Source organism: Heloderma suspectum, chromosome 3, assembly GCF_057233095.1.
Source record: "Heloderma suspectum isolate Gila_16-S chromosome 3, 16-S_ref, whole genome shotgun sequence".
Classification (NCBI taxonomy): Eukaryota; Metazoa; Chordata; class Lepidosauria; order Squamata; family Helodermatidae; genus Heloderma; species Heloderma suspectum.
The window spans coordinates 186,857,801-186,883,438 of record NC_139460.1 but is presented as its reverse complement, the minus strand read 5'-3'; the positions used below and the strand labels follow the sequence as shown (position 1 = coordinate 186,883,438).

The 25,638-nt window shown below is 43.1% G+C and overlaps 1 protein-coding gene across 4 annotated transcripts in view; it reads right to left on the bottom strand.

Annotated features, from left to right (window-relative positions):
• Nucleotides 1-3,421: 3,421 nt before the first annotated feature.
• The window catches only part of SEC24C (SEC24 homolog C, COPII component), an 84,538-nt gene continuing 62,321 nt past the window's right edge, over nucleotides 3,422-25,638 (bottom strand). For all 4 annotated transcript variants that reach the window (XM_084845173.1, XM_084845175.1, XM_084845172.1 and 1 more), the window contains 10 exons: nucleotides 17,684-17,800; nucleotides 16,217-16,387; nucleotides 14,492-14,588; nucleotides 11,821-11,966; nucleotides 11,434-11,572; nucleotides 10,489-10,607; nucleotides 9,713-9,892; nucleotides 6,238-6,429; nucleotides 5,759-5,848; nucleotides 3,422-5,400 (listed from right to left, as the gene is read on the bottom strand). In XM_084845173.1, the coding sequence (XP_084701299.1) occupies nucleotides 5,260-5,400; nucleotides 5,759-5,848; nucleotides 6,238-6,429; nucleotides 9,713-9,892; nucleotides 10,489-10,607; nucleotides 11,434-11,572; nucleotides 11,821-11,966; nucleotides 14,492-14,588; nucleotides 16,217-16,387; nucleotides 17,684-17,800 (1,392 nt within the window). In that variant the 3' untranslated portion in view covers nucleotides 3,422-5,259. The remainder of the gene's footprint in view (nucleotides 5,401-5,758; nucleotides 5,849-6,237; nucleotides 6,430-9,712; nucleotides 9,893-10,488; nucleotides 10,608-11,433; nucleotides 11,573-11,820; nucleotides 11,967-14,491; nucleotides 14,589-16,216; nucleotides 16,388-17,683; nucleotides 17,801-25,638) is intronic.

Genomic DNA, 25,638 nt, shown 5'->3' with positions numbered 1-25,638 from the left:
ATATGATAGTGCCCTAAGAGCATTACTTATAGTCTGAATTCCCACTCTCCCTTGCCAGTGTGCCATGTTTAGTTTTCAATTTATCTCTAAATGATTAGGGTGCCATACGGCCTCTTTGTTGTTTTTTTGTCCCAGCCAGCCACATTTGGTGGAGCCACAGCATAGAAGACAGATATTTTTTCTTCTCAGAGGGGGTGAAGAGTAGAGGGTACATCTTACTCATTTACTGACAAATCATTTACTCATTTTAATCCTCCCTCCACAAAGTGGAGATGCCACAATAAAAATGTATATTCAAGGCATGTTTCAGCTCTTGCCTGTCAGTACCATTTGCAATTTCTCTGTAAATGTTTAAGGTTCCATAAGGCAATTTGTGTTTTGTTCCAGCCAACCACAAGTGGTGCAGTATCGAAGACATCTTAGAGTATTTCAAGAGTATATCAGAGCATAACAGAGAATGGAACACAAAAATTGCTTTTATTTTTCCAATGGTGTCTAATTTAATCTTAAAAACTATTTCCAGTGTGCTAGGGAAGTATTAATCATACTCTACTCCATCAAAGTATATGCCATAATAAATTTAAGGTGCCACAAGATTCTTAATTATTGTTTGAGTAATTTCAGGGCTAGTTTGGCATATCAGGAGAGTACAAACCACACAAAGGTAGGGGGAGAGTTCTTTTTGCCTGAATTTTGTTTTGTAAGATTTTGAACCATTTTTGTAACTCTTTTGTTTTTTATTATTTGTAATATAGCATATGTAATATAACAGTCGGTGGAGCTGTATTAGAGTGTGTGTTATGCACTATCATCGTTTGTTCATTTAAAATGAGGGCTAGTAGTGTGAGGCCTCTGGGTAGCTGGAACACAATGCAGCCTAAGGGGTCTTTGCATGGGGGATATTTAGTTTGAAATCCAAATAAACCTGATCCTAACTTCTGACCTGAAAAATATAAGTGGACTGCATTGTAGGGCTAATGTAAACCACAGTCTTAGGCACAGTTCTGTAACTAGCAATGCGTAGGTATCAGGGCTTTTATTCTTGTTTTAAAAAATGAATGTTTCTTTTTGGTAGGAGTAAGGCCACATACAGGTAGTTTCCAAGTACAGAGATGGCGAGGAAGAGCCAATGTTATAATGGGACTTTTAGACTGGTTACCAATTGAAATAATGTACAAGGCACCCAATGCTGGGCAAATAGACCACCACAGACCAGGGGTAAGCAAGCCAGTGCCCCCCAGATGTTTTAGACTGTAATTCCTATAATCCCTGACCATTGGCTATGCTGGCTGGGGGTAATGGGACTTGTAGTCCAAAACAACTAGAGGGCACCTGGTAGCCTACCCCTGCCAAAGCAAAAGCTATTTCAAGTCAAGAGCTGGAAGTGTGCAGCTTCCAGATTTCTCGCCTATTTCTGTGAGCCAGTTCATGCATTTGTTGAAACATTTTAATCTTCCACCCTCATTAGCTTCAGGAAGCCCACATTACGCATTAGCCATAACTTGCCTACAGTCACATTTTCAATAGTCTTGCAATGGCTGTAATGTGTGCCCTGTAGCCATGCAGAGATCTAGAAAAAGGAGGCCAGCAGTCACTCGCAGACCAATACAACTTGCTGCATGGCACAGTTAAGTACCAGGGATTGATCACATATACTTTATCCAGAGCTGTTATTAATAGTACTTAGTCCTTTAAAGGGGCCGCAGTGGCTTAGTGGTTAAGACACTGAACTGCAGACTGGAAGGTCGGCAGGACAGCAGTTCGAGACCTGAGTGCTGCGTGACGGAGTGAGCTCCTGTCTTCAGTCCCAGCTCCTGCCAACCTAGCAGTTCGAAAGCAAGAAATTGCAAGTAGATAAAGAGGTACCGCTTGGGCGGGAAAGGTAACAGCGTTCCGTGCACCTCGGTGTTCAGTCATGCCGGCCACATGACCACGGAAGCGTCTTCGGACAGCGCTGGCTCTTCGGCTTAGAAATGGAGATGAGCGCCACACCCTAGAGTCGGACACGACTGGCTGGGGACACCTTTACCTTTTTAGTCCTTTAAAGTATTCAAGGCACTCATACATTCTCTTCCTAAGCCTAGGGGGGAAAACTAAGGCAGCTGAGATTTATCATGCCCATAAGGGAGCTGAGTGAGAGGGGTTTACCCAAGGCCAAAGGAATTCATGGCAGAGAAAAGATTCAAACCAGGGATTTCCTGACTCATAGCTGAAACTGTTAGCTACTATAACCAGAGTCAACACCCCAACGTCCTCTGTAACCTTGCATGGGATGGTGAGGCACCCCTCTCAGGTTGCAATGGTGCTCCTAAAAATATTGCCAGCCCAAGCAGTAAACCGGGCTGCTTGTAGTCAGGCTAGGATGGCTCTGACTTCCTTTCTTGGACCCCTTATTCCCCTTCCATTATTCACAAGACAACCTCAATTTGCTATACTTTTTCAGGGACACTGGAAAACCCTAAGCCACTAAGTTAATGGCTCTTCTCTCTTATTAAAGAATTAATCAAGCTATAAATTCTAGTTGAGCTTTTTTTTTTCCACACAGGTATTCTCCTAGTGGTAATTTCTTATGTACACAAAAGCTGTCAAGAAACATTTGCGTTTTAGTTTCGTTGTCGAAGTGTGCTGAGTATATAGGATTATACACAAAATTTAGCTGCCTTTACAAGCCTTGTATATTCATTTAGATATTAGAGTGTGGGCAGGGTAATATAAAACAAGTCTAGAACACTGCTATATTTCATAAATGTTCACTAATAAGAATCTAAAATCATCTCATTAAAGGGCTTGTCTGTTCAAGTACAAGAACATTGTATGCCTGCAAAGATAAAGGTGGCAAGATCATCTTCAAGATTAAATATTTAAAGTGATATCAGCATGAGCCAAACGATGAAAAAAATAACTAGGAAAAGGAACAATGAGCCAGGATAACTAGATCTGGGGGAATAGCCAAAACTTCTAAGAAATAACTTGGATTAAAAGTGACCACATTGAGTCTAATGTAGCTTCTACTGGCTTGGAAACAATAGTATCCCCACAAACATTATTTAATGCTCCCAGCTCAAAGTGAATGGCAGTATCAATGATTTGTGGAAAATGTACCTTCCAGCCAGTAGAGCAGTCCCATAAGAATATGCAATAGCATACTGGCAGGAACAGGTTTTTAAGAAAGTACAAGATAATTTCTTCAAGACCACGGTGTAAGAGGACCGATTTACATTGAGATAATCAATATTCATGAATACAGCTCTAGGTAGCAGAAGAAACCCGTGGTTCTTTTCAAGATGGTGTTAGCGCACTCTTCCTTTTCACAAAGATTGCCAACTGTTTATCTGTTATGGGAAACTATATACTGAAGGCTGAAATGTGTTTACTCAGAAAGTAAAAGCTTCAAAGCACCTTATGGAATTCTTTTCACGGATCATTGCAAATAACAGTTTTATTTGCCATTACTGAACTTGGTTGAGTCACCTGCATACCAGTTCATTCTCCTCCCCAAAATACAGGGCTTGGAAAAAATAATCAGTATTTATTTACTAACAATGACATAAAATACATCTTCATATAATTATTTCTTTACAAATTAAAAGATGAATTGAAAAAAGTGAAGAAACACTTATGATTTTTTCCTTTTATATTAATTCTAAAAATTAGTATTGTTAAAGTCTTGTTGAGCCTCGTTTGGGGGAGCAAGTATATTCACTGGTTTAATAGATCTCTAAATTTTTGGTTGGAAACAGTATGGCAGGAGGGGTGGGGTGGGTGGGTGGCTGGAATCTCAGCCACATTTGCAAATGTGCATGACTGCTGAGAAACTCCTTGAGATCTGGTCAGTTAGTTCTTGGGCACTGCCTTTTTCTATGTGATAAAAGGAAAATGAGAGGGAAGACAAATTAGCTGCAATAGAAGGAAAACATATTTACAAACACACACACACACACATACACACACTCACACTCTATAGGTCATGGGACTAGAAACCACACTCTTGGATTATTTAATCAGTCATGTACATAAGGTTTCAATTTCAGTTTTCAATGGCAGATGGAATAAATGCTTTACCTTATACTCAGTCTTACTCCACCCTTTGCCTGAGCAATCTCCTTCCCTGCTTTTCCTTCTTTCAAGTTTCAGTACTGCTGTTCCCTTAGTACATCCTGGGCACTGCTTAAGAATACTTAAGTGTAACTTTTTTTAAAAAATAATTTGTCTCCTTTTGAAAAAATTTATGAGCCCTTAGACTCCTGAAGTCTCAAACACATCACCTACACCACTGGAAAAGGCAGCCATAAACTAAGTTGATCGTTTGAGGTATAAGACCACAAGCAGACTTGCCACAGATATCCTATACTGGTGGAGCTGTAAAAATCATCTGGGATATAACCATTTAAGTGTTGTGTCTGTTTATCAATGGCTGAAATTCTTCAGACCTAGTAAGGGTTTGAACTTCAGAATACACAGTGGCATGATTTGAACCTTACATTATGAGTATGATGAAGTATTCCTTCCACATAGTGCTACAGGTCTCCTCAGTGCTTCTTGGGCACAATTCAAACTGACCATCTCCAAGCATACTCCTATGTCACTTTTGACACCTTGTTATAAAACATTACTTTCTAAAGTGAAAAGAAGCAAAACGCATGAACATCTTCTTCAAGAGGGTATTCCAAGCAAAACCTAGCATGTGAATGGAAAGAGGCAACACACACCAAAGCAAGAGGACACTGGTGAAAACAAAACAAAGGGATGCTGCTTTTCCCAGAGGGGTGGTGACAACACCTGTTTTATCCAACATCTGCCCCTTGATTGAGCAGGGCCTGCCATTTACATTTCCCTATCTGACTCCTTTTCATACACAAGATCACATGCACAAATATAGCAGCCACAATGTAATTTTGAAGAGCAAGCACTTTTTCACCTGATGCCGAATCATGTACAGTGAACTCAAGATATTTCTTATAACAGAGTTGGGCTGGCAGCAGGCAAGGGGTGTAGATTCCTGCTAAGCACAGTAAGAGACACAAGTCTAAGGCCTGGCATCAAATAATGCTTCCTCCCACCCTAAGTAGGTGTTTTGTCTGTCCAAGTCTCACTTTCTCAAAGGATTTTGGAGATGCTGAAATTGTTTATACACAGTGTATTAAAAATTATGGAATTGTACAGGTTTCTAAATTGTCCTTCTCAAAGGAGCTGGGCCCATTCATCAGGCAGTTAGTGAAAATAGAAGTGTCACTGCTGGAATCCAGCATAACTCCAGCTCTAGCTCAGCAACTGGCGTATCTCCTTATGCATGTGACAGAGGAAGTCCACATATGAAGCCCCCCCATTCATGCTCTTATCTTCCACCAAAAAATGTTTGAACAGCAGATCTAGTTTGTCTTCCTGCTTCACAATCATGAGCTGCAAGCAAAAGAACAGTTAGATGTTAGGTAGTGGTGATGACTTTGGTGCAAAGCATTATTGGAGGCTCAGGAAGTTTTAGCTTTGGCTAGCGGCCCATAAAGAAATGTTTGTACAACAAAATGGTGCCCAGTGTAATATATTAATCTCCCTTTAGCTAAATGAATTCTAACAGATACAGCAAAAACACTGAGCCAGAGCTCACGCTGAGGTTCTAGGAACAGCAGCCACTGTAGTACCATCAAAAAGCAACAATATTGTACTATTATTTCAGATCATTCAAAAGCAAATGTAAATAAACTGATGCACAACAGTCACAAAATGGAAAAAAATTCACCATCATAACCAAGAATCATACCTTCATGTAGCGTGATCTTTGAGACTGGAACATATCAATGATAGATCGGACTCTCTTTGAAAAGGGATTGTCCAAAACTGGTAGCATGTACTACAAGACATAAAGATTAGAGTAGATCAGGAACCATTTCACTCATTAATTTAAATGAATTCTAAGCACATGGGTCAGTGAAGATAAATACTAGTTACAAACATGTCCAAGTTGTGGAGATGCTAAACAGACAGCTTGGAGCTTCTTGAAACTAGGAAAGAGGAGCCCTAGTTCGGCCCACATAGAAAATAATGAATGCATCACAAACACCATCCTGACTCATATGGAAGAGCTACAAAGGCTTAAGCTCTTCCCATAGCATTGCCCACTCTTGCCCTTGATCATGACAATGCCAGATCTTGTGGGGAAACTCTGTAAACAGCAAAGATCAGATTTGATCTTGCCTGTAGAATAAGATGAATCTTCTCATCCAAACTGATTCTACTCACCACAGAGCTGCTGATGTGGCTGAATGATGACACACCAAAGAGGTTCTGGATCAGCCCCTGCTGAACATTTACTCCTACCCACAAAAATATACTCAGACCATTTTCTAGCAGGTATATGTCTCCCTTGGAGAGACGCTCTTCAGAGTTTCTGATCGCTGTTGGTAAGGAGTCATTGTTGAAGTCTACTTTGGTCTGTAGAGATAGAACTGGAATCATTGTCTTGCAATGCTTGCATATCACAATAACATTTAACTAGGAATAGCACTTTTGCATACAGCCACTGCACATGGCACAGATTGGGGCATAATAGGACAATTGTTGCAGAAGTCTCAGAATTTAAATTTAATTCTTTAATTTAATTAGGCATGTTAATAACCTTTACATTTGCAGAGCTACTTCAAACTACAAACATCAGTCAAGGAGATACACATGGGTCCACAATTTTGGGCTGGTCTTGGGCCCCAATTCTAATATTGTGGTCACAAGGACCCTGACCCTGCACTACCCTCGGTAGCTTCAACTTTGGAGTTGGAAGTGTGGTGGGGGTTGTTGGATTGGCTATATGTCAAAGGAAGCCCCTCTGCTTCCCCTTCCTGGTCAGGAGCAGAAGAGAGAAGGCTTGGTTGTGTGACCCTGCACAGACACTGCAACAATGCAGCAACCAAACAACTCCCAGTCTTCTCCAACCTTGGATATGGGGTGAAGAAGGGATCACCATCCAATTGCTGGGATGAACCACTTCCACAAGTCAAAGGTTGGGAGGAAGGGACCCCTCACGCTTCCCAGAGGCAGCATTCATCATGGTGAATTTGGTAAACAAAGATGTGGAAGCCTGGGAAGCAACTCTGCATATGGATCACCTGCATTAGCTATGCAAAACAAGTTGTGGAGAAATTACAGGTATGCAACAATCTGGTAATGCACACAGAATATGTCTCCTTTTTCAGAAGCTTGAGTTCAAGTACCAAGACTGACAAGCTTCATGTGTCTGCACACACAGTATAGTGCAGAGTTTTTGTCGCTCCTGAAGTATCCTGATCAGGGCAGGTGTTCGTAAAAGGTGCCAGGCTGAGGAAGTGGACCTCATGTGCCCTGCACTGAGGGTGCAGCCTTTCCTAATAGACTGAGGGACCATTTAGATGTAATGCCAAACCAGTCTCACATTATGAGAATGAGCAGGCGTGAGCCTCAGTCTCACATCCTCCCTTTCCCCCACTCCTTGTGGTAATTATGGTTTGTGCAATTATGGATGATTGGAGGAGGGCTAATGTTGTCCTCTTCAAAAAGGAGGAACCTGGGAACTACAGACCAGTCAGTCTGACATCAATCCCTGAGAACATTCTGGAGCAGATTCTAAAGCAATCAGTCTGTAAGCACCTTGAAAACAATGCAGTGATGACTCAAAGCCAACGTGGATTTGTCAAGAACAAATCCTGCCAGACTAATCTGATCTCATTTTCTGATCAGGTCACCTCCCTTGTGGACTGTGGGAATGCTGGGGACATAATATATCTCAACTTCAGCAAAGCTTTCAATAAAGTGTCCCATGATATCTTGATGAGCAAACTAGCTCAAAGTGGGTTAGATGAAACAACTATCAGGTGGATCCACAGTTGGCTACATAATCAGACTCAAAGAGTGCTTATTAATGGGATCTTCTCCAGCTAGGGAGAGGTAACGAGCGGGGTACCGCAGGGCTCAGTCCTGGGCCCAGTGCTCTTCAACATTTTCATTAATGACTTGGAGGAGGAGGTGCAGAGAATGCTGATCAAATTTGCAGATGACACAAAACTGCGCGGGATACCTAATACCCTGCAAGACAGAAACAGAATTCAAAGTGATCTTGATAGGTTGGAGCACTGGGCAGAAAACAACAGAATGAAATTGAATAGGGATAAATGCCAAGTTCTGCACCTAGGAAAAAGAAGCCAAATGCACAGTCACAAGATGGGGGATATGTGGCTAAACAACACTACAAGCAAGAAGGATCTTGGAATTGTTGTCAATCACAAGCTGAACAGGAGCCAACAATGTGATGTGGCTGCAAAAAAGGCAAATACTATTTTGGGTTGAATTCATAGAAGCATAGCTTCCAAATCCCGGCAAGTACTAGTTCCCCTCTACTCAGCGCTGGTTAGGCCTCATCTGGAGTACTGTGTCCAGTTCTGGGCACCACACTTTAAGAAGGATGCGGACAAACTGGAGAGGGTTCAGAGGAGGGCAACAAAGATGATCAGGGGACGGGAAACAAAGCCCTATGAGGAGAGACTGAAAGAACTGGGCATGTTTAGCCTTGAGAAGAGAAGACTGAGGGGAGAGATGATAGCGCTCTTCAAGTACTTGAAAGGTTGTCACAGAGAGAAGGCCAGGATCTCTTCTCGATCATCCCAGAGTGCAGGACACGGAATCATGGGCTCAAGTTACAGAAAGCCAGATTCTGGCTGAACATCAGGAAAAGCTTCCTGACTGTTAGAGCAATACGACAATGGAACCAATGACCTAGGGAGGTAGTGGGCTCTCCCACACTGGAGGCATTGAAGATGAAGCTGGACAAGGGTGGACATCTGTCAGGGATGCTTTGACTTAGATTCCTGCATTGAGCAGGGAGTTGGACTTGATGGTCGTATAGGACCATTCCAACCCTACTATTCTATGATTCTGTGATCCCACTTTGAGGGCAAGCCATAGCTTGCTGGGTTCAGGTGACACAGCAAAAAATGATATGCAGCTAAGCAGAGAACAGAAGTTTCTGATTGCTGCATGCACGGGAGGAGGGAGAGTATTTGTCTGTATTTCTGCCATACTTATTTTAAAGTCAAAATTTTATAAAGACACAAAAACACAGAATATACAATAAAACATGCAGAATTAGAACATACGCATAATCTATTCTGAGTAAAATCAGCCCTGCTGCAGCTGGGCAGAGCTACACAACTCAGAAATGCCCCAGCCTTTAGCTGTTCAGTGTGATGCCTGAATGCAGAACTCCGCATTTTGGGGGACAGAAACAACCCACAGTTGTAACCCAAGAAGAAACCATGGGTTACAATCCTGGGTTGTCTCTCTCCAAACAACCCAGAGTTCCACATTTGGACATCACACTAAACAACCAAGGGACAAGGCATCCCTGGGTTGTTTAGCTTACCGGAAGCGGTTGGGTGGCCAGGACCCAGCATGCTCACGCCTGCTCGTTCACCCGCTAGTCATTATGTTCGAACCAGGTCATTGTGACTGAGGTCTAATTAGGACCAAGAAGGGCAATACTATTAATTCCCCCATCTTGCAGGTAACATATCTTGACTAACTCCAAAAGGTTTTTGCCAGAACTCTTATGGAAGTGTTACTGTTTTGTAAATTCTCTTCCTCATTGTTCCTACCTAGGCAAGATAGCCTCATTCAATTATCTTAATTTTCTCTTATTCTGTGAGCTATATGTTTGAGCAATTAAAAGCCTTCTATTTGCAGAAGCACTTACCAGTGGTAAGAGTCTCGGGTAAAAGAAAACATTTGTTTCTGCCACATCCATAGAAGTGACTAGCTGGCGGATGTAGGAGCGGTCGTCAGTGGTGATTTCTGACCCGGGCTGGAGCACATCACTTTTCAAAACACAGTTCAGATACACAGGGAGTAGTTTCATGCATTCAGGGAGAATCAGCTACAAGTGACAAGGCAGAAAGTTAGAGAAATCAGTCATAAAAAGATCAATGGGGTAGAAGAGTGAAAGAGAACTTAAACTACTATGAGTTTTGTATAGGTTCAGCAGAACCACCACCACTGTCTTCCAGAGGGTAGCTGAGTTAATCTATTGCAGAAAAAACAACAGAATATTGTGGCACCTTAAAGACTACCACATTTATTTTGCCAGCATAAATTAGTCTTTAACGTGCCACAAGATTCTTCGTTGTTTTTTATCAGTAACTTCAGCATAGATGTAAAAAAACAAATATCTACTTCAGATCAATGTAACAATACTTCAGGAGGCTCATGAATTTTCTACCTCTTCATTTTAAACTAGCATCACAACTGTATTATCTTAAGTATCTTATTCGATCTGGAAACCTTTTCCTTGTGCCTGGATTCCAACACTTTTGAAAACACTGTATAAGCACCTCCAAGGGGACTACAAGCAATCTCTTTCTTGTTCTAGGCTGCCTTTATGGACAACAAGTGAGGAGCTTAAGTGTCTGACTACTACCCTGAAGATTCTGGATAAGCATGGATGGCATCCCACAACCAAGCCAAAACAGTTACCTGTCCAGCAGAAGAGGGGCTAGCACAGTTTTTCCGGTAGCATGCCAAGATCTGGGCACACTGACTGATCAGCGTATCTCTCACTGTCTTGACTGGATTGTTCAGAAGTCCACGATATGCTTCAGGGGGAAACCAGCAACTTGTTAGAAAGTCTTATACCCATTAAAGTAAGTAGTTTTTAAACAGCTTAGTTGTCAGTAATCTCTCTCTCCATTTCTCTCCTAATAACACACCTCAGGTGAGGACAGGCTGGCTAAAATCACCCCATTAGTTGACCCAGAGAAAATGACCCGGAGCTTGTAAGGATATATATGCTGTTTGCACAAATGGATAAAATGAGCAAACGAGATAAAGACAGGCAGACCCCCATACCTATGGTATGTTCTCCTGTGTTGTATATGAAAGCAGAGAACATGTGTATAGTCAAGGACTTCCTAGAGCATTGTTGTTTGGCATCCACAACATGACAGATATCCATGGTAGTGGGAACAGCTTTTCAACTTTTTTCTGGTAACAATATTTTAGTTCTGTAAACTCTTTTGCTTGAAATAAAAATTATGCTTATTTTAGCAATCACGTTTAACAATTAGGTAAATGCCACATTTGGGGGCTGCACAGTGATGTACTTAAGAGCCAAATGCTGGCAGATTCATGGAACCAACTTGCCATAGGCTGAAGTAGCTGAGAGAAAACAGGCAAGGATTTGTTCTTACCACCACTGGGTGAAGTTGTCCTGGCTGGGATGCTTTTCTATGGAAATCTACCACCCACAATATGAGCTGTTCATTTAGTTACATCAGCTTGGAAGGCAGGGTTGCCCATTTACTTTCAACCATATTCACAGCATGGGAAGAATCCAGGCAGGTATTTTCCTGCAACCTGTCCCCCACAAGGCTTCCTGTCAAGCTGTCCTCTGCAAGAAACCGTTATAAAATGATCCCTTACCAAATTTGGCCAAGTAGTTGATAAGTGTGTCTGTCTCACAGTTCCTGTAAAGATCAGCCAGCTGTGTGCAGCAGTTCAAGGAAAGGTTGTGAATACGCAATCGCCTCTGTCCTGCACAGCTTGTATACAATACAGCACACTACATGAGAGACATTACAAGCACAGCTATTAGAGTCTGTTTGTGATGCAGTTCACTCCTACTCAGAGTGTTCCCAACTACTTTGTTAGACATAACAGCAGTGCTTAAATGGCTGCATTCTTGAACAACATAAAATATTCTTGGACTTGAAGTGCTTAGTGTCTCTAAGTAAGAACTAGAAGAAAGAAAAAATGCATTCCTAAAGAGTGGCACCCAGCAGCTATTATTACCCGTCCCATATGCATCACCTGAAGAAGTGCTCCACTATCTTCACTCAGCTTATCATCATGTTTGAATTCCACAGTGATTGTTTTGTCACAATCTAAGCCTGCTAGTTCCACATCTGTTGTGTTGCTCATGTAGAGCGCTCCAAAGAAGTCTGTTGCCCGAATACCTAGAGGCAAAAAGATACCTAGTAAGTAAACACCAGTCCAGAAGGCCACCATTGAAAAAAGGTACTGTGGTTGATGGTGGTAAGCAAGACAAGTTGCAGTCTAACTTCAGCTGGTTTGGGACTACATCTCTGTGCTCTCATCCACCAAATGCATATGCATTTTATTTATTTATTTATTTATTCATTCATTCATTCATTCATTCATTTATTCATTCATTCCATTCCATTCCATTCCATTCCATTCCATTTCATTTCATTTCAATACTGCTCAATAGCTGAAGTTCCTGGGGTGGTTCACAACAATTAAAACCACAAAATACAATATAAATATTAAATGTTTAAAACTACAGTATAAAATAAAACTAAAAACTAAAATAAAACCTAGCAGCCGTGCAAAGATTTAAAATACAGTAAATGATTTAGAACAACAGAAACTGAAATACTAAAACGCCTGGGAAAATAAGGTCTTCACCTGGCGTTGAAAACAGCACAACACAGGCATCAGGTGAGCCTCTCTGGGAAGCTCATTCTACAACCGGGGTGCAGAAAATGCCCTCTTCTTATTAGGCACCCACCTCACTTCCTTTGGTTGGTGTTCCCAGAGAAGGACCTCTGATGATGATTTTAGGGTGTGTGCAGGTATATATGCGAGGAGACGATCCTTCAGGTAACCTGGCCCCAAGCTGTTTAGAACTTTGAATATTAATACCAGCACTTCGAATTGCATCAGGAAATGGAATGGCAGCCAATGCACATGGAAAAGTACTGGCATAATATGATCACGTTGGCCAGTCCCTGTTAATAATCTCTCTGCCCTATTTTGGGCAAGCTGAAGTTTCCAGAGAGTTTTCAAAGGCAGCCCCACATACAACACATTGCAGTAATCCAGATGAGAAGTTACCAGAGCATGGATAACTGTAGCTAGGCTATCTCTGTCCACATAAGGACATAGTTGGTATATCAGCTTAAGCTGATAAAAGGTGCTCTGTGCCACCAAGCCCACCTGTGCCTCTAGTGACAATGCTGGATCCAAGAGCACCCTCAACCCCCCTGAGCCTTTAGGGTGAGTGCAACCCCCTCCAGAACAGGTTGAACACCACTTAGCCAGGCAGATAAACCATCCACTAACAGTGCCTCCATCTTGCCTGGATTGAGTCTCAGTTTATTGGCCCTCATCCAGCCCAGGCACTGATTCAGAACAGCCATGCTTCATCCGGATTTGATGAAAAGGAGTGGTACAGCTGGGTGTCATCGGCATATTGATGGCACCTCAGCCCACACTTCCAGGTAACTTCCTCCAGCAGTTTCATGTAGATGTTGAACAGCATGAACAGTGCCTTGTGGAACCCCACAGCATAGGTGATGTCATGCCCCCGCTGGAGGACTCTTCGTCCTCTGAGGAGCTAGAGCTCCCAGAGTCAGATGACTTCATGGAACCACCCATATCAAGAGATCTAGGGGAACCTGGGTTCTTGAGGGAGAGGACCATGGGCTCTTTCAGAGGCTGAATGACCACCCAGTCCCAGAGAGTGTTTTTGCCTTAACAGGTATATCAGTAGGGCTCCTGTAAGAACCACCTGACTCCAAAGAACAACTCCTCAAGGGAAGGGAATTCCTCAGGAGCAACGCTTGTAATGTACTACAGTTGAGCCTTGGCTGGGGCTCAGGAGGCTCTGGTAACATAAGCCTGCATGCTCAGTCTAGCCTTTGCTGGAAACAATGCCATTGCTGCAGCTCCTGTATCTTGTACCCTGACCTTGACTTGGGTTTGGACCTCTGCGTCATTGACCTTTGGACGTCTGCCTGACACTGCTTTTTGGAACTCTGATTATACTTGAGCGATATCCCATGCATTTGACCTTGGCTACATCTCTGACTTCTCTGGAAAATCCTATTTGCCCAGTAAACTGTGCTTAACTATTGGCTTGCTTTGACTTTTCTATTGCAGTTAACGTTGTGTTTGCATAACAAAGATCTGAATTTAGTTGAGGCGCAACAGCTCAAGGCACAGATCAAGAAACAGCTCAATCCCCCAGCACCACTTTCTGGAATTGGCCATCTAAACAGCAGAACCACTGCAATGCAGCGCCTCCACCCCGCAACCCAGACAACTTATCCAGAAGGATACCATGTTCAATGGTATTGAAAGCCACTGAGAGGTCCAAGAGAATCAACAGAGTTGCACTCCCTGTCTCTCTCCCGGCAGAGGTCATCCCACAGGGTGACCAAGGCAGTTTCCATTCCAAAACCAGGCCTGAAACCTGACTGAAATGGATCTAGATAATCCATTTCATTCAAGAGTGCCTGGAGTTGTCCCGCAACCACCCACTCAAGCACCTTGCCCAGGAAGGGGATGTTGGCCACCGGCCTATAGCTATTAACATCCTCTGGGTCCAAGTTAGGCTTTTTTAGGAGTGGCCTAATTACCGCCTCCTTTAAAGAGGCCAGCACCACCCCCTTTCTTAAGGAGAAATTTACTACTTCCTGGAACTTGAATTTACAGCCTCCACTTCATAAGTACTCACCAGTGCTTGTGCGTACTCTCATCACAGCATCAAAGCCCACTTCTTTCTGAACATCTCTACGCAAATCATTCAAGAAGCGCTCCTGATCTGTTTCCACCTAGTTTATACAAACAACAGGGTTTCATACAGCCAGTGTGGAGGTGCTCTGGTAACACCTTGAATGAGTCACTGTCTTATAGTTCCAATGTATACAAGTAGAAGTGGGGAACCCTGAGCCCAGAGGCCAAGTCCTGCCCTCCAGGGTTCCTCAGATGGTCATGTCCCTTCCTCTGGCTGCACCCCTTTCCCCCAACCCCCAATAATTTGATGGTTTCTTGGCTTTTGTGCAGTTTCCCCCCCATTCTTAAAGGTTGAAATGCCTCTCCCGTGGCTTAGTTATTGGCAGGAAGAGCTTCACACTACAATATGCTGGTATTTTTGGTATTGTGGCCCCACCTCTGTTGCCTTTAGCCCCATCTCCCTTGCTTCAGCCCCTGCACCACCACTGAAATGCGGTCCCTGAGAGTTTCTCTGAAACTGAATTTGCCATCAGGCTGAAAGAGGTTCCTCACCCCTTGTATACAGGTACCAATGTCAAATTCATTAAGTAGTCAAATCATGCATGCTCACACACCTGCAGATTTAAAGAAACCCATCATCTACAAAATATACCACAATCCATGTCTAGAAGGACTTTCTTCTCCACTTACTAGCTACCGATATTACAGTGATACTTCAATCTAATAAAAACTCAGGAAAGCCATTTGCTAATACAGGGCTGCTTTTTAAGACAGTTTCCAGCATATTATGCCTCAAATGCATAGTGGGAGATGTCCTAAGAACATAAAAAGAGCTGTGTTGGATCAAACCCAAGGGTCCATCTAGTCTAGCATTCTGTTCACACAGTGGCCAACCAGCTGCCCATGGGAAACCCACAAGCAGGACATGAGTGCAACAGCACCCTCCCGCCCATGTTCCCCAGTAACTGGTGTACATAGGCATACTCCCTCTGATACTGGAGGTAGCATATGCACATCAGCACTAGTAGCCATTGATAGTCTTATTCTCCATGAACTTGTCCAATCCCCTTTTAAAGCCATCCAAACTGGTGGCCAACACTACATCTTGTGGAAGTGAATTCCATAGTTTAATTATGCACTATGTGTAGAAGTATTTCCTTCTATCTGTCCTGAAACTCCCACCAATCAGGTTCATGGGATAACCCCAGATTCTAGTATTATGAGACAGGGTGAGTCTCCCTATCCACTTTCTCTGCACCATGCATAATTCTGTACACCTCTATCATGTCTCCCCTTACTTGCCTTTTCACTAAGCTAAATAATCTGAGAGCATGGCAAGTTAAGGAAGATATTAAACCCATATATTTTATTCAAGTAAAATGTATGGGTTTATATTTTAACAAGACAGTCTAACCACTGCATTTTCAGTACTTAAAAAATATATACATGATCAAAAATGCATAATGATTACTTATTAAACCAATTTGGACTGGTGTTTGAGAATACAAACCTTCAGGTTTCAGAAAAGGCACCAGGTAGGATGTTACAGAAGAGCTGCTTTTCTGGTAACTGAAAAGAGTTTGCATACTCCTACATCAACCCAAGTTGGTCCAATGAAAATCTTATTTTGCCTATTCTATCTTTTCTCCTTTGAGACCAGAATGGCAACTACTGTCTACTAAAGTAACTTATACCGAGTAGGCAACAAAGCTAAGACAGAACATACCTGGAAATAGGTGTATTTATAAATGGAGCCACCTGTCTGATGAGAAACAATTCCCAGGGTAGCCACATCCAAATACTGGCTTGGAAAAAGGAACAGATCCACACAGCAGCCTTGCGTTACACAATCCTTGGCTAAGTTGCTGTAGAAGCCTGTCTGAGGCTGAAATAGGGTCTAGAGGGAGAGAAAAGTGGGGCAGAGAGATCAGACAGAAAGCTGAACACTGAGCATGTGCTTGTTGGACAACTTCTGGGAATACAAGTTTAGACTATCCCTCCTGACCTTACCACATGAGCAAAAATGGAAATGAAACCAACTATGTATATTATTTCTAGTCTTACAGTATTTTTGGAACATTAAAATGCTTCAATATTGTTATGTTTGAAGGCTGAACAGTAGATTTAAATCTATTGTTGTACTCTGTAAACATTGAGCTAGGCTTCCCACACAACGCTTACTTGCAAGAACCTTGATGAGCTATCTAGCAACTCAGTTTTAACAACGTTTTTTAACTAACTTGCAAAAAGGGTTAACATCTTCTACAGAGTTCTTTGATCCAGGACCTTTCATTCTGCAAGACTTAAGTAAGCCACTAGTATATCCTAATAACTACCAATTATTCATTTGTTTGTATTTGGAAGATTGTTCCCTCGAGAGTTTTCTATAGTATGACTGATCCTATATTTTCCAGGGATGCTTACAGAACAGGAGGAAGAGAAAATGATTGGGATGGGGGCACTAATCAAAGAAGCTTTTTAAAAGTATGTATTTTAATCCTATCTGGCATGTTCTTTTAGTGACATGCTACAAAAGTCATTTAAAAGCAGTCCGCAAGATCAAAGTAACACATTTTGCAACACAGTGTAATTGGGTTGCAAGCAGCTTTGCTCTTGGACAGCTAGCTTACTTGCCAAGAAAATGGTCCCTCAGTAAAAGTGAAATGATTAGAAAAATGAGGTCAGGATACGAGCTTTCAAGGAGCAGACTTCAGTTCTATGTTTAGGTGACATATCCTCAGAGTGTAACATATACATGTACATCTTGCTATGAAAAAAAAACATTTTCCTCCTACAACTATTTTCCTGTCACCACATTTAAGAAACCCCAAACTTTATTTTTCTTATATGCTACAGCAGGGGTTACAGCCAATAAAGCAAACCATACAGTTTTCTGAACTGGTAAATTCCTCTGAATTCAAAACTAACCATGGTGCTGAGAATTTCAACCAATTATTGGTAGAGGAAATAAAGGTATTGGGAAGTGATTGCAGTGTTGAAGGATAGATCCTGGGAGTGGGAAGGGATAAAGGAAGAAAGGGGGGGAGGGGCAGAAGGCTTAAGGAGAAAACAAGAAACAATACTCGAATAGGGATTCAGTCTCACTAACAATTTCTTTCTCAAACATCTTTCCTTAAGTAAATCAGCTGATGAAGAAAAAACAAATACAACCACTGAACATAGGACCCATTACCTTTTCTTTATCGGTATTTATCAGTTTCTTGTCATCTCTGTTCTTCAGCTTCCCTGGGGCCTCTGCAACAGGAAGTGATGTGTGAAATATGAAGAGTTTGCCGGCACACTCTGCTGCCTGCAAGCAAGCATATAGATGTCCTTAGATTAGAACCAAATATGACAGTTGAGGGACTCTAGATTCTCAAAGTTCCTCAGTGACCATCTTCCACACATATCCTTTGTGTTAAGATTTTACAGAGTTCTTTTCTATTAAAAGAAATCTAGCTCCTAACCCCCCAAATTTTAAAGAACAGTACATAAGAAGAGCTATGCTGGATCAGGCCAAGGGTCCATCTAGTCCAGCATTCTGTTCACACAGTGGCCAACCAGCTGTCGACCAGGAACCCACAAGGAGGGCATGAGCACAACAGCATCCTCCCACCCATGTTCCCTAGCAACTGGTGTACACAGGCTCATTGCCTCTGGTACTGGACGTAGCACATAACCATCAAGACTAGTAGCCATTGATAGACTTTTCCTCCAGGAATTTATCTAACCTCCTTTTAAAGCCATCCAAACTGGTGGCCATCACTACTTCCTGTGGTAAAATTAAGACTCAAACTGCTTTAAAAGTTACCTATCATCTAAAGTAGCCTTCTCTGCAGTGTCCTTACTTTCAATGTGCTCCTAGACAGAAGTGCAGTCAGAAGAAAGCATACGTCATGTCAGCTTACTTTAAGTGTTTAACAGGAACGCAGTCCCATCAGCACATTAATAAATATGAACTGACACTCATGCGTAGTTATTGGCTATAATACTCTTGTTTTCACCAATAAAAGCTTTCACATAAACATTACTTATGTTTTCTTCTTTGTCTTGGACAGGTAAGGAGGATTAGGGAACAAGGAAACCTTACAGCAGGTGCTGGCAATTTTGGAAGCCCGCTCTGTCTGCTTACCCAGAAGCCCAAGTGCTACCTTTCAAAGCAGAAAAGCTCTTATGAGATTTGGTTTTCAGGGAACAAAATATGGAACAATGGCCATATGAACTGGGGAGGGTGTGGGTGTGCTTGGCAACCATCAGCTTTAACAACCAGCATCACACACTGTGTTTGCACATTAGCTAGATTAATTCATCAGGTTTGCCAAAACTCCAGTATACTGTTCAAACTATTTTAAAAATTGACACTGGAAGGACAAGCTTTCAGAAAGCAACACAGTGCTATCTTGTAGAGGACACTCTCCTGGATGTGGGTGCATAATTTGGGAGGGGGCAAAACTTCATTTGGGATGCAAAACCCCAGTTCCCTATTATTTTATACATACTTTGACTTCTATTGGCATAGTGTGCCATGCTTAACAGTGTGCTGTACGCACAGAAAGCTTTCAACTGGACAGGACAGTTGATAGAGGACACTTTCCTGGATTTGTGGGTATATGATTATGGGGGAAAAGCTTTGTCTGGGGTGCAGAGCTCCAGTTCCTAGTTCTTTTCTACTTATGGTTACAATTATTGGTGTGCTGTGCCATATTTGACAATACCTTTTGCACACATAAAGCTTTGGACCAGACTGGACTCAGTGGCATCTTGTAGAATGCATTCTCCTGGATGTGCAAATGTATGATTTTGGGTGGTCCAAAACTTTGTACAAGGGCATTTGTATAGTACCCTTATACAAAACTATGATGCAGCCACACTTGGAATATGTGTGTGATCAAAAGGCTGGAGCAACTTCCCTGTGATGAGAGGTTACAATGTTTGGAGTTTTTTTACTTACACAAAAGCGGAGTAAGGGGGAACATGATAGAAGTGTATAAAATTATGCATGGTGTGGAGAAAGTGGATAATATACCAGAGTTCATGGTCATCCTATGAAGCCAAATGCTGGGAGATTTAGAACAGATAAAAGGAAGTAATTCTCCATAAAGGGCATAGTTAAACTATGGGATTTGCTACCACAGGATGTTGTGAAAGCCACCAGTTTGGACAGTTTTAAAAGGGGATGAGACAAATTCATGGCTATCATTGGCTACTAGTCATGATGGCTATGCATTTGTCAACTTATTCAAAAATACACAGAAAAGAATATGGAACTAGGGCTCTACACCCCAAATAAGGCTTTAGGCCACCCAAAATCAGATATGGTTTCATGTGCTCAGCAATATGCGATGTACAACACTGGCTGCTTTCAGACATCACAATAACCCATGATGGGTTAATAAGCTACACACAATAGCTTATTTCTGAAACAGTCCACGATCCCCCGCCGCACGAATGGGCTAATCAGCTTCAGTGAGTAGCTTATTAAGCTATTGTGCAAATTGATTCACACGCCCCCTGCCCTGCTGCAGTCCTCCCACCTGAGCAGTGGCACTGTTTCACCTCTAAAGCACTGGAAGCTTGCAGTTGGGTGGTACCCAATCCAACATCAAAACCCTGCACGACAACTCATCAAGGAGCAAAAATCGTGAGTGCACCAACAAGGAGGTGGTGGCTATAAAACCTTGGGAGTTTGCAGGATCAGGACAACACTTCATACACAGCCTTTTTTAGTTGGGATGCACCTGATTCACCCTCAAAACCCTGTGGAATTACCTCAGAGGAGGGAAAATCCAAGGTGCACCAAAAGGGGGTGGCAAAAATAAACCCTTGGGTGTTCGCAGGATTGGGACAAAAATGCAGGTTGCTTACCTGCAACTGTAGTTCTTCGAGTGGTCATCTGTGCATTCACATATATGGCCTCTGCGCTTGCACAGGGCCTTGTTCAGGAAACTTCTATAGCTGAGGAAAAACATTTTTGGTGGGAACCCTCCCCCACCATCTACTGCGCAGGTCCCAGCAGGTTCCCGCCCGTCTCCTCAGTTCCTTGAGACCAACTAGCCGATCTCTACACCAAGAAGTTCTCACTCTGGATTGACAACAGTAGCGACATTGACACCAAAGCGGGGCTGTGGGTGGGTTACATGAACGCACAGATGACCACTCGAAGAACTACAGTTACACGTAAGCAACCTGCATTTCTTCACTGTAGTCTCTGTGCATCACACATATGGGTGAATAACAAGCTGACTTACTGGAGGTGGGTAGGTGAGTTTCGACATTCTAGGAACAAAATTCCTAGTAGAGGGTGCTAAATTCTTAATGCCCTTCAGAAACTGATGAACAACAGGGTGAGTAAACATTGAAAAACCTTCAACAGGTGGATGAAAGGCTGTAACAGCTGCCAAGTACACTGTAACTGAAGCGAGTTTAAGACCTCTGTCGAAAAGCGTATGCAGAAAGGTAAGTAGAATATGGATTGATGCCCCTTGAAGTTACAAAGGCAGAGAAAACTTTCCATTTTTTATTATAGGAAAGTCTCGTAGCTGGTTTACAAGCTGCATGTAGAATATCCTGGACCTCCTTAGAAAAATACGTTATTGTGGACAAAGTCTCCAGGCAGTAAGCTTGAGTGTCTTTACATCTGGATGATGAACATGGCCGCTGTCCATTGTCAACAGGGACAGTACTGATGGCATTCTTAAGTACTCTCCCTTCGAAAGTTTGAGCAAAGGGACGAACCACGGTTGCCTGGGCCACCAGGGTGCTATCAGGATGCAGTCTGTTTTCTCCCTCCGAATCTTTTGTAGGATTATCGATATTAAGGGGAACAGTGGGAATAGGTAAAAGAGGCTCCCTGTCCAACCGAGTTGAAAGGCATCCCCCAGCAACTTCCTGCCCAGTCGTCCTCTGGAACAATAATTGCAACAAATTGCATTCTGAGCGGTAGCGAACAGATCTATTGCCGGTGTGCCCTATCTCCGAAAAACGAGAATGAGTGAAGGCTTTGCCATCTGCCACTCATGGGATACTTGGGGAGTCCAGCTCAAAGCATCTGCCAAGATATTGACCTTGCCAGGAATGCGAGGGGCTGTTAGAGTAATGTCCCTTGCAAGTGCCCAGTCCAACAAGTCAACTGTCATTTCCACTAGAATGGCAGACCAAGTACCCCACTTGCTTGTTCAGGTACCAGAGCACTGCAGTGTTGTCCGTGAGTACCTGAGCATGCTTGTGGATAAGCTGAGTCTTAAAAGACTGTAGGGCCTTCTTGATAGCCAACAATTCCAAGGCATTGATGTGTAGAGATTTCTCACTGCCCTGCCATATGACTCAAGTCTGTAGAGAATCACAATGGGCTCCCCACCCTAGACAGGAAGCATTGGTCACCAGAACACATGAAGGCGTTGGAGGTGAGAAGGGCATGCCCTGTACCAGATTGCTTGGCTGCACCCACCACACCAAACTGTCTGCAACTATCCCTGGAATTCGCAGTTGCTCGTGACAAGCATTGGCAGATGGAGCAAATGACCTTAGGAACTAACTCTGAAGACACCGTATTCAGAACCTCGCACAAACAACTACATACACCATCGACACCATCTATCCAAGAAGCTGCTATATGCTTGAATGCTGTTAAGTGTACGATTCCGAAAGAGTTTTGTGGCTAAGTCGACCAGGGTGTTCAACCTGTTGGGTGGTGGGTAAGCCCTCGCCGTTGTAGAGTCCAGAATTGCACAGATGAACTTTGAGTGGGTTCTAGACAGGACATCTGCTTGCTGATTATGAAGACCAATGAGTTCAGAAGATCCATGATAATCTGTACAGCCTGGGAAAGATGACTTTGGGATGATGCCACAATTAGCCAGTGATCTAGATATGGATACACCTTGATTCCTTGAGTGTGGAGGTACGCACAAATGACAGCCACACACTTCGTAAAGACTCGAGGTGCCATGGCCAAGCCAAAAGGGAGCACCATGAACTGGAACATGTCCGTTCCTATAATAAAACGGAGGTACTTTTGGTAGTTGTCCCTGATGGCAATGTGAAAATATGCATCTTTGAGATGCATGATTGAGGAGAGGCATAATAGTGGCTAATGTGGTCATGCAAAACCTCCTTGTGTGCGCATGAACTGATTGAGATTTCCAAGAGCCAAAATGGGTCAAAGTCCCCCATCCCTCTTCAGCACCCTGAAGTAACAGGAGGAAAAGCTGTCTGTTGTCCTGTATGGAAAAACTGTACGAATAGCACCCTTTCCAAGAAGAGTATTCATCTCGTCATGCAATACTGTCACAGGTGCGGTCACCTTCATGGTACCAAGTGGAGGGAGACTTCAAATTCTATCTGGTATCCAAATCAGACAGCGTTGAAGACCCACACATCCAAAATTATAGCCATCCAAGGTGGTAGAAAGCAAGAAAGGAGGGAACCAAAGATTGGGACAAAACGGTGTGGAGCCAAGTCAAAGTTTCCATTTGGAAGAATTGTCTCCTTTAGGGCGAGATTGGCAAAAGCAACTTGGTTGTTGCTTTCTTTGTGGTTTCTGGGCAAACCTGGGCGTTCGATCTTGATATTGACAGTGTTGATAGAATGGCTGCTGTCAAAACTATTTCCTTTGTCAATGCGGTGTGTGCTGGTATTGTTGCAACATCCCCATCTTCTTGGCTGTATTCTTTGCCTTTTGTATGGTGTCCATTGCCTCATCAGTTCTTGCACTGAAGAGACCCTCCCCATCAAAAGGGAGATCCTCGATACGGGATCTCGCTTCTGGAGTTAGACCTCCTGATCTAAGCCAAGCATGTTACTGAAGAGCTACTCCACCGACCATTGCCTTTGCATCACAATCCGCTTGGTGATGCGTGGTGTTATTTTGTTGGTGCATTTCAGTGCCTCAGACTGCAAAACTCTTGCTAGCTCATGTTGATTGTCCGGAAGGCAATCACAAAGTGACCCAATTTTTTACCTCAAGAAAAGTTGGTATCGAGATATCATGGCTTGATAATTGGCCACTCTAAGTCCCAGAGCAGCAAAAGAATAGATTCTCCTGCCCAACAAATCCAAACGGCGCCTTTCCTTATCAGCCAGTGAAGCATGAATCTTCTGAGATTTTCCTTGAGATGATTCTACAACAATCGAATTAGGGTGGGGACAAGTGAACAAGAAACCTGCATCCTTCTCCTGTACTTTGTATAGGGATTCCAATCTTTTCGATGTAGCAGCCATGGATGAAGGAGCCTTCCATGATTCCTTAACCATTTGGAGCAAAGTTGGCAGAAATGAAATAGATACCAGTGCCGAGGATGCTGTGTACATCAAAAACCGGGTCTTGCAACTTCTCGGCAGGTTGTTGGGTTTCTATCCCCAATGACTGAGAGATTTTCAAATTCTGGTCAACAAAATGACAAAGATCTTCGGAAGGTGAAGCACCCTCATGCACATGCACAATATTGTCCAGTGAGGATATGGAAAGTGGAACTGAGGAAACTGAAGAGGAGTCTGACCGATAGTCCTCCATAAATTGTGGGAAAGTTACTTCCCCATGAGTTGCCATCTCATCCTTTTCCTTGGGGAGAGACCGTGGAGAGGCTGGAGGAGGATGAAGTCTGCTGGCCAAAGTTGTAGACTTTGAAATAGCTGGTGGAAATTTACCCCCTGAAGATGATCAGCCCCTTAATGGCAATCATCGGGGCAGGACTGGAGGTGGAGGCAAGAAGGGATCCTCTACTGGCTTCGACACTGTTGCTTCTGGTGCCCAACTGTATGGAGAGGAGGTGGCCCAAAGATAGTGATAGATAGTGCTCTGGGATAGTGCTCTGGGCAGAATAGATAGTGCTCTGGGCAGAATTCTCTAGGATCCCACCAGTCCTCATATTGATATTGCATATATATATATATGTGTGTGTGTGTGTGTGTGTGTGTGTGTCTATCTATCTCTGTTCCAATCCCAAACCGGCAAATGAGATCTGTAGTATCCGTCCCTCCGGTAACGCTCATGATATGGCAACCCAGACCTTTCAGAACAAAAGGAATCTGGTAAGACATCCCCAGAAGAAAACGTTCTCTCGGTACTGTCAATGACGAAACCTGTGGCTGCTATGGTGAATCATGAATTACAGTTGGAGGCGACATATCTCTTATCTCCCCTTCTGATGTCGACGTGGCATGCATGTGCTTGTGCAGTGGTATCGAAGGAGCTCTCGGTACCGACATCAATACTGATGAAACTCTTGGTATAGGAGACTCTAATAATAGTGGAGACGACGGAATTGGAGTCAGTTGAACAGTAACAGGCTAAGGAACCTGCTTTTCATGCGATTTGGCTATTTTCTTTTTCTTGACTTCAGCCAAAGTCTTAGGCGCTCTAGCCTTTTTTATGAGTTTCTTCACCGTAGAAATGGTGAGAGAGTAGCCAGGAGTAGGCGGGTCTGGCCGGCCCAGTGCCAGAGCCGGGGACTTGGAGTGTGGAGGCAGTGAAGATTTCTCCAACATCACCCCAGACTGTGCCTTAAGAGACCTTTGAAGCTGTGGAATCCACAGCTTCTAGCCCCTTCTTCCACAATAGGGCTTTTAAGTGGTCCGATCAGTGGCATTTAGTTTGTTTTGTGAAATTCAAACGATGCTTGCAGGTCTCGACCACATGAGCTTCCCCCAGGCAAAGCAAACACAGGGAATGTCCGTCAGTGGGGGGAAGCTTGCTGCCACACTGAAAACATTTACAAAAAGAGGCCTTAATGGCCATACGTGCCTCTCGGCAATCTGAGATCGCCAAGAACAAGAGTGACTAACTACTATCTAAGTAATTTTTTTAAATATATGTATATGAATAAGAAAAGAAAAAGACTGAACTACCTCAGCTAAATATCAATCTCAAAAAGACGAAGTTCCCAATGAGGCATCCTCTCAGAAAGGCAGTCGAAAGAGAACAGAGGCGATGAGTGGGAGCCCGCTGGAACATGTGCAGTAGACGGTGGGAAGGGTTCCTGCCAAAAATGCTTTTCCTCAGCTATAGAAGTTTCCCAAACAAGACCCTGCACAGACACAGAGCCCATATATGTGATGCATAGAGACCACAATGAAGAACTCTCAATCGCACATTTCCCCCCATTGCTGGCATTGATGCCTATATTGTCATCAAAACTGACAATAAAGTGG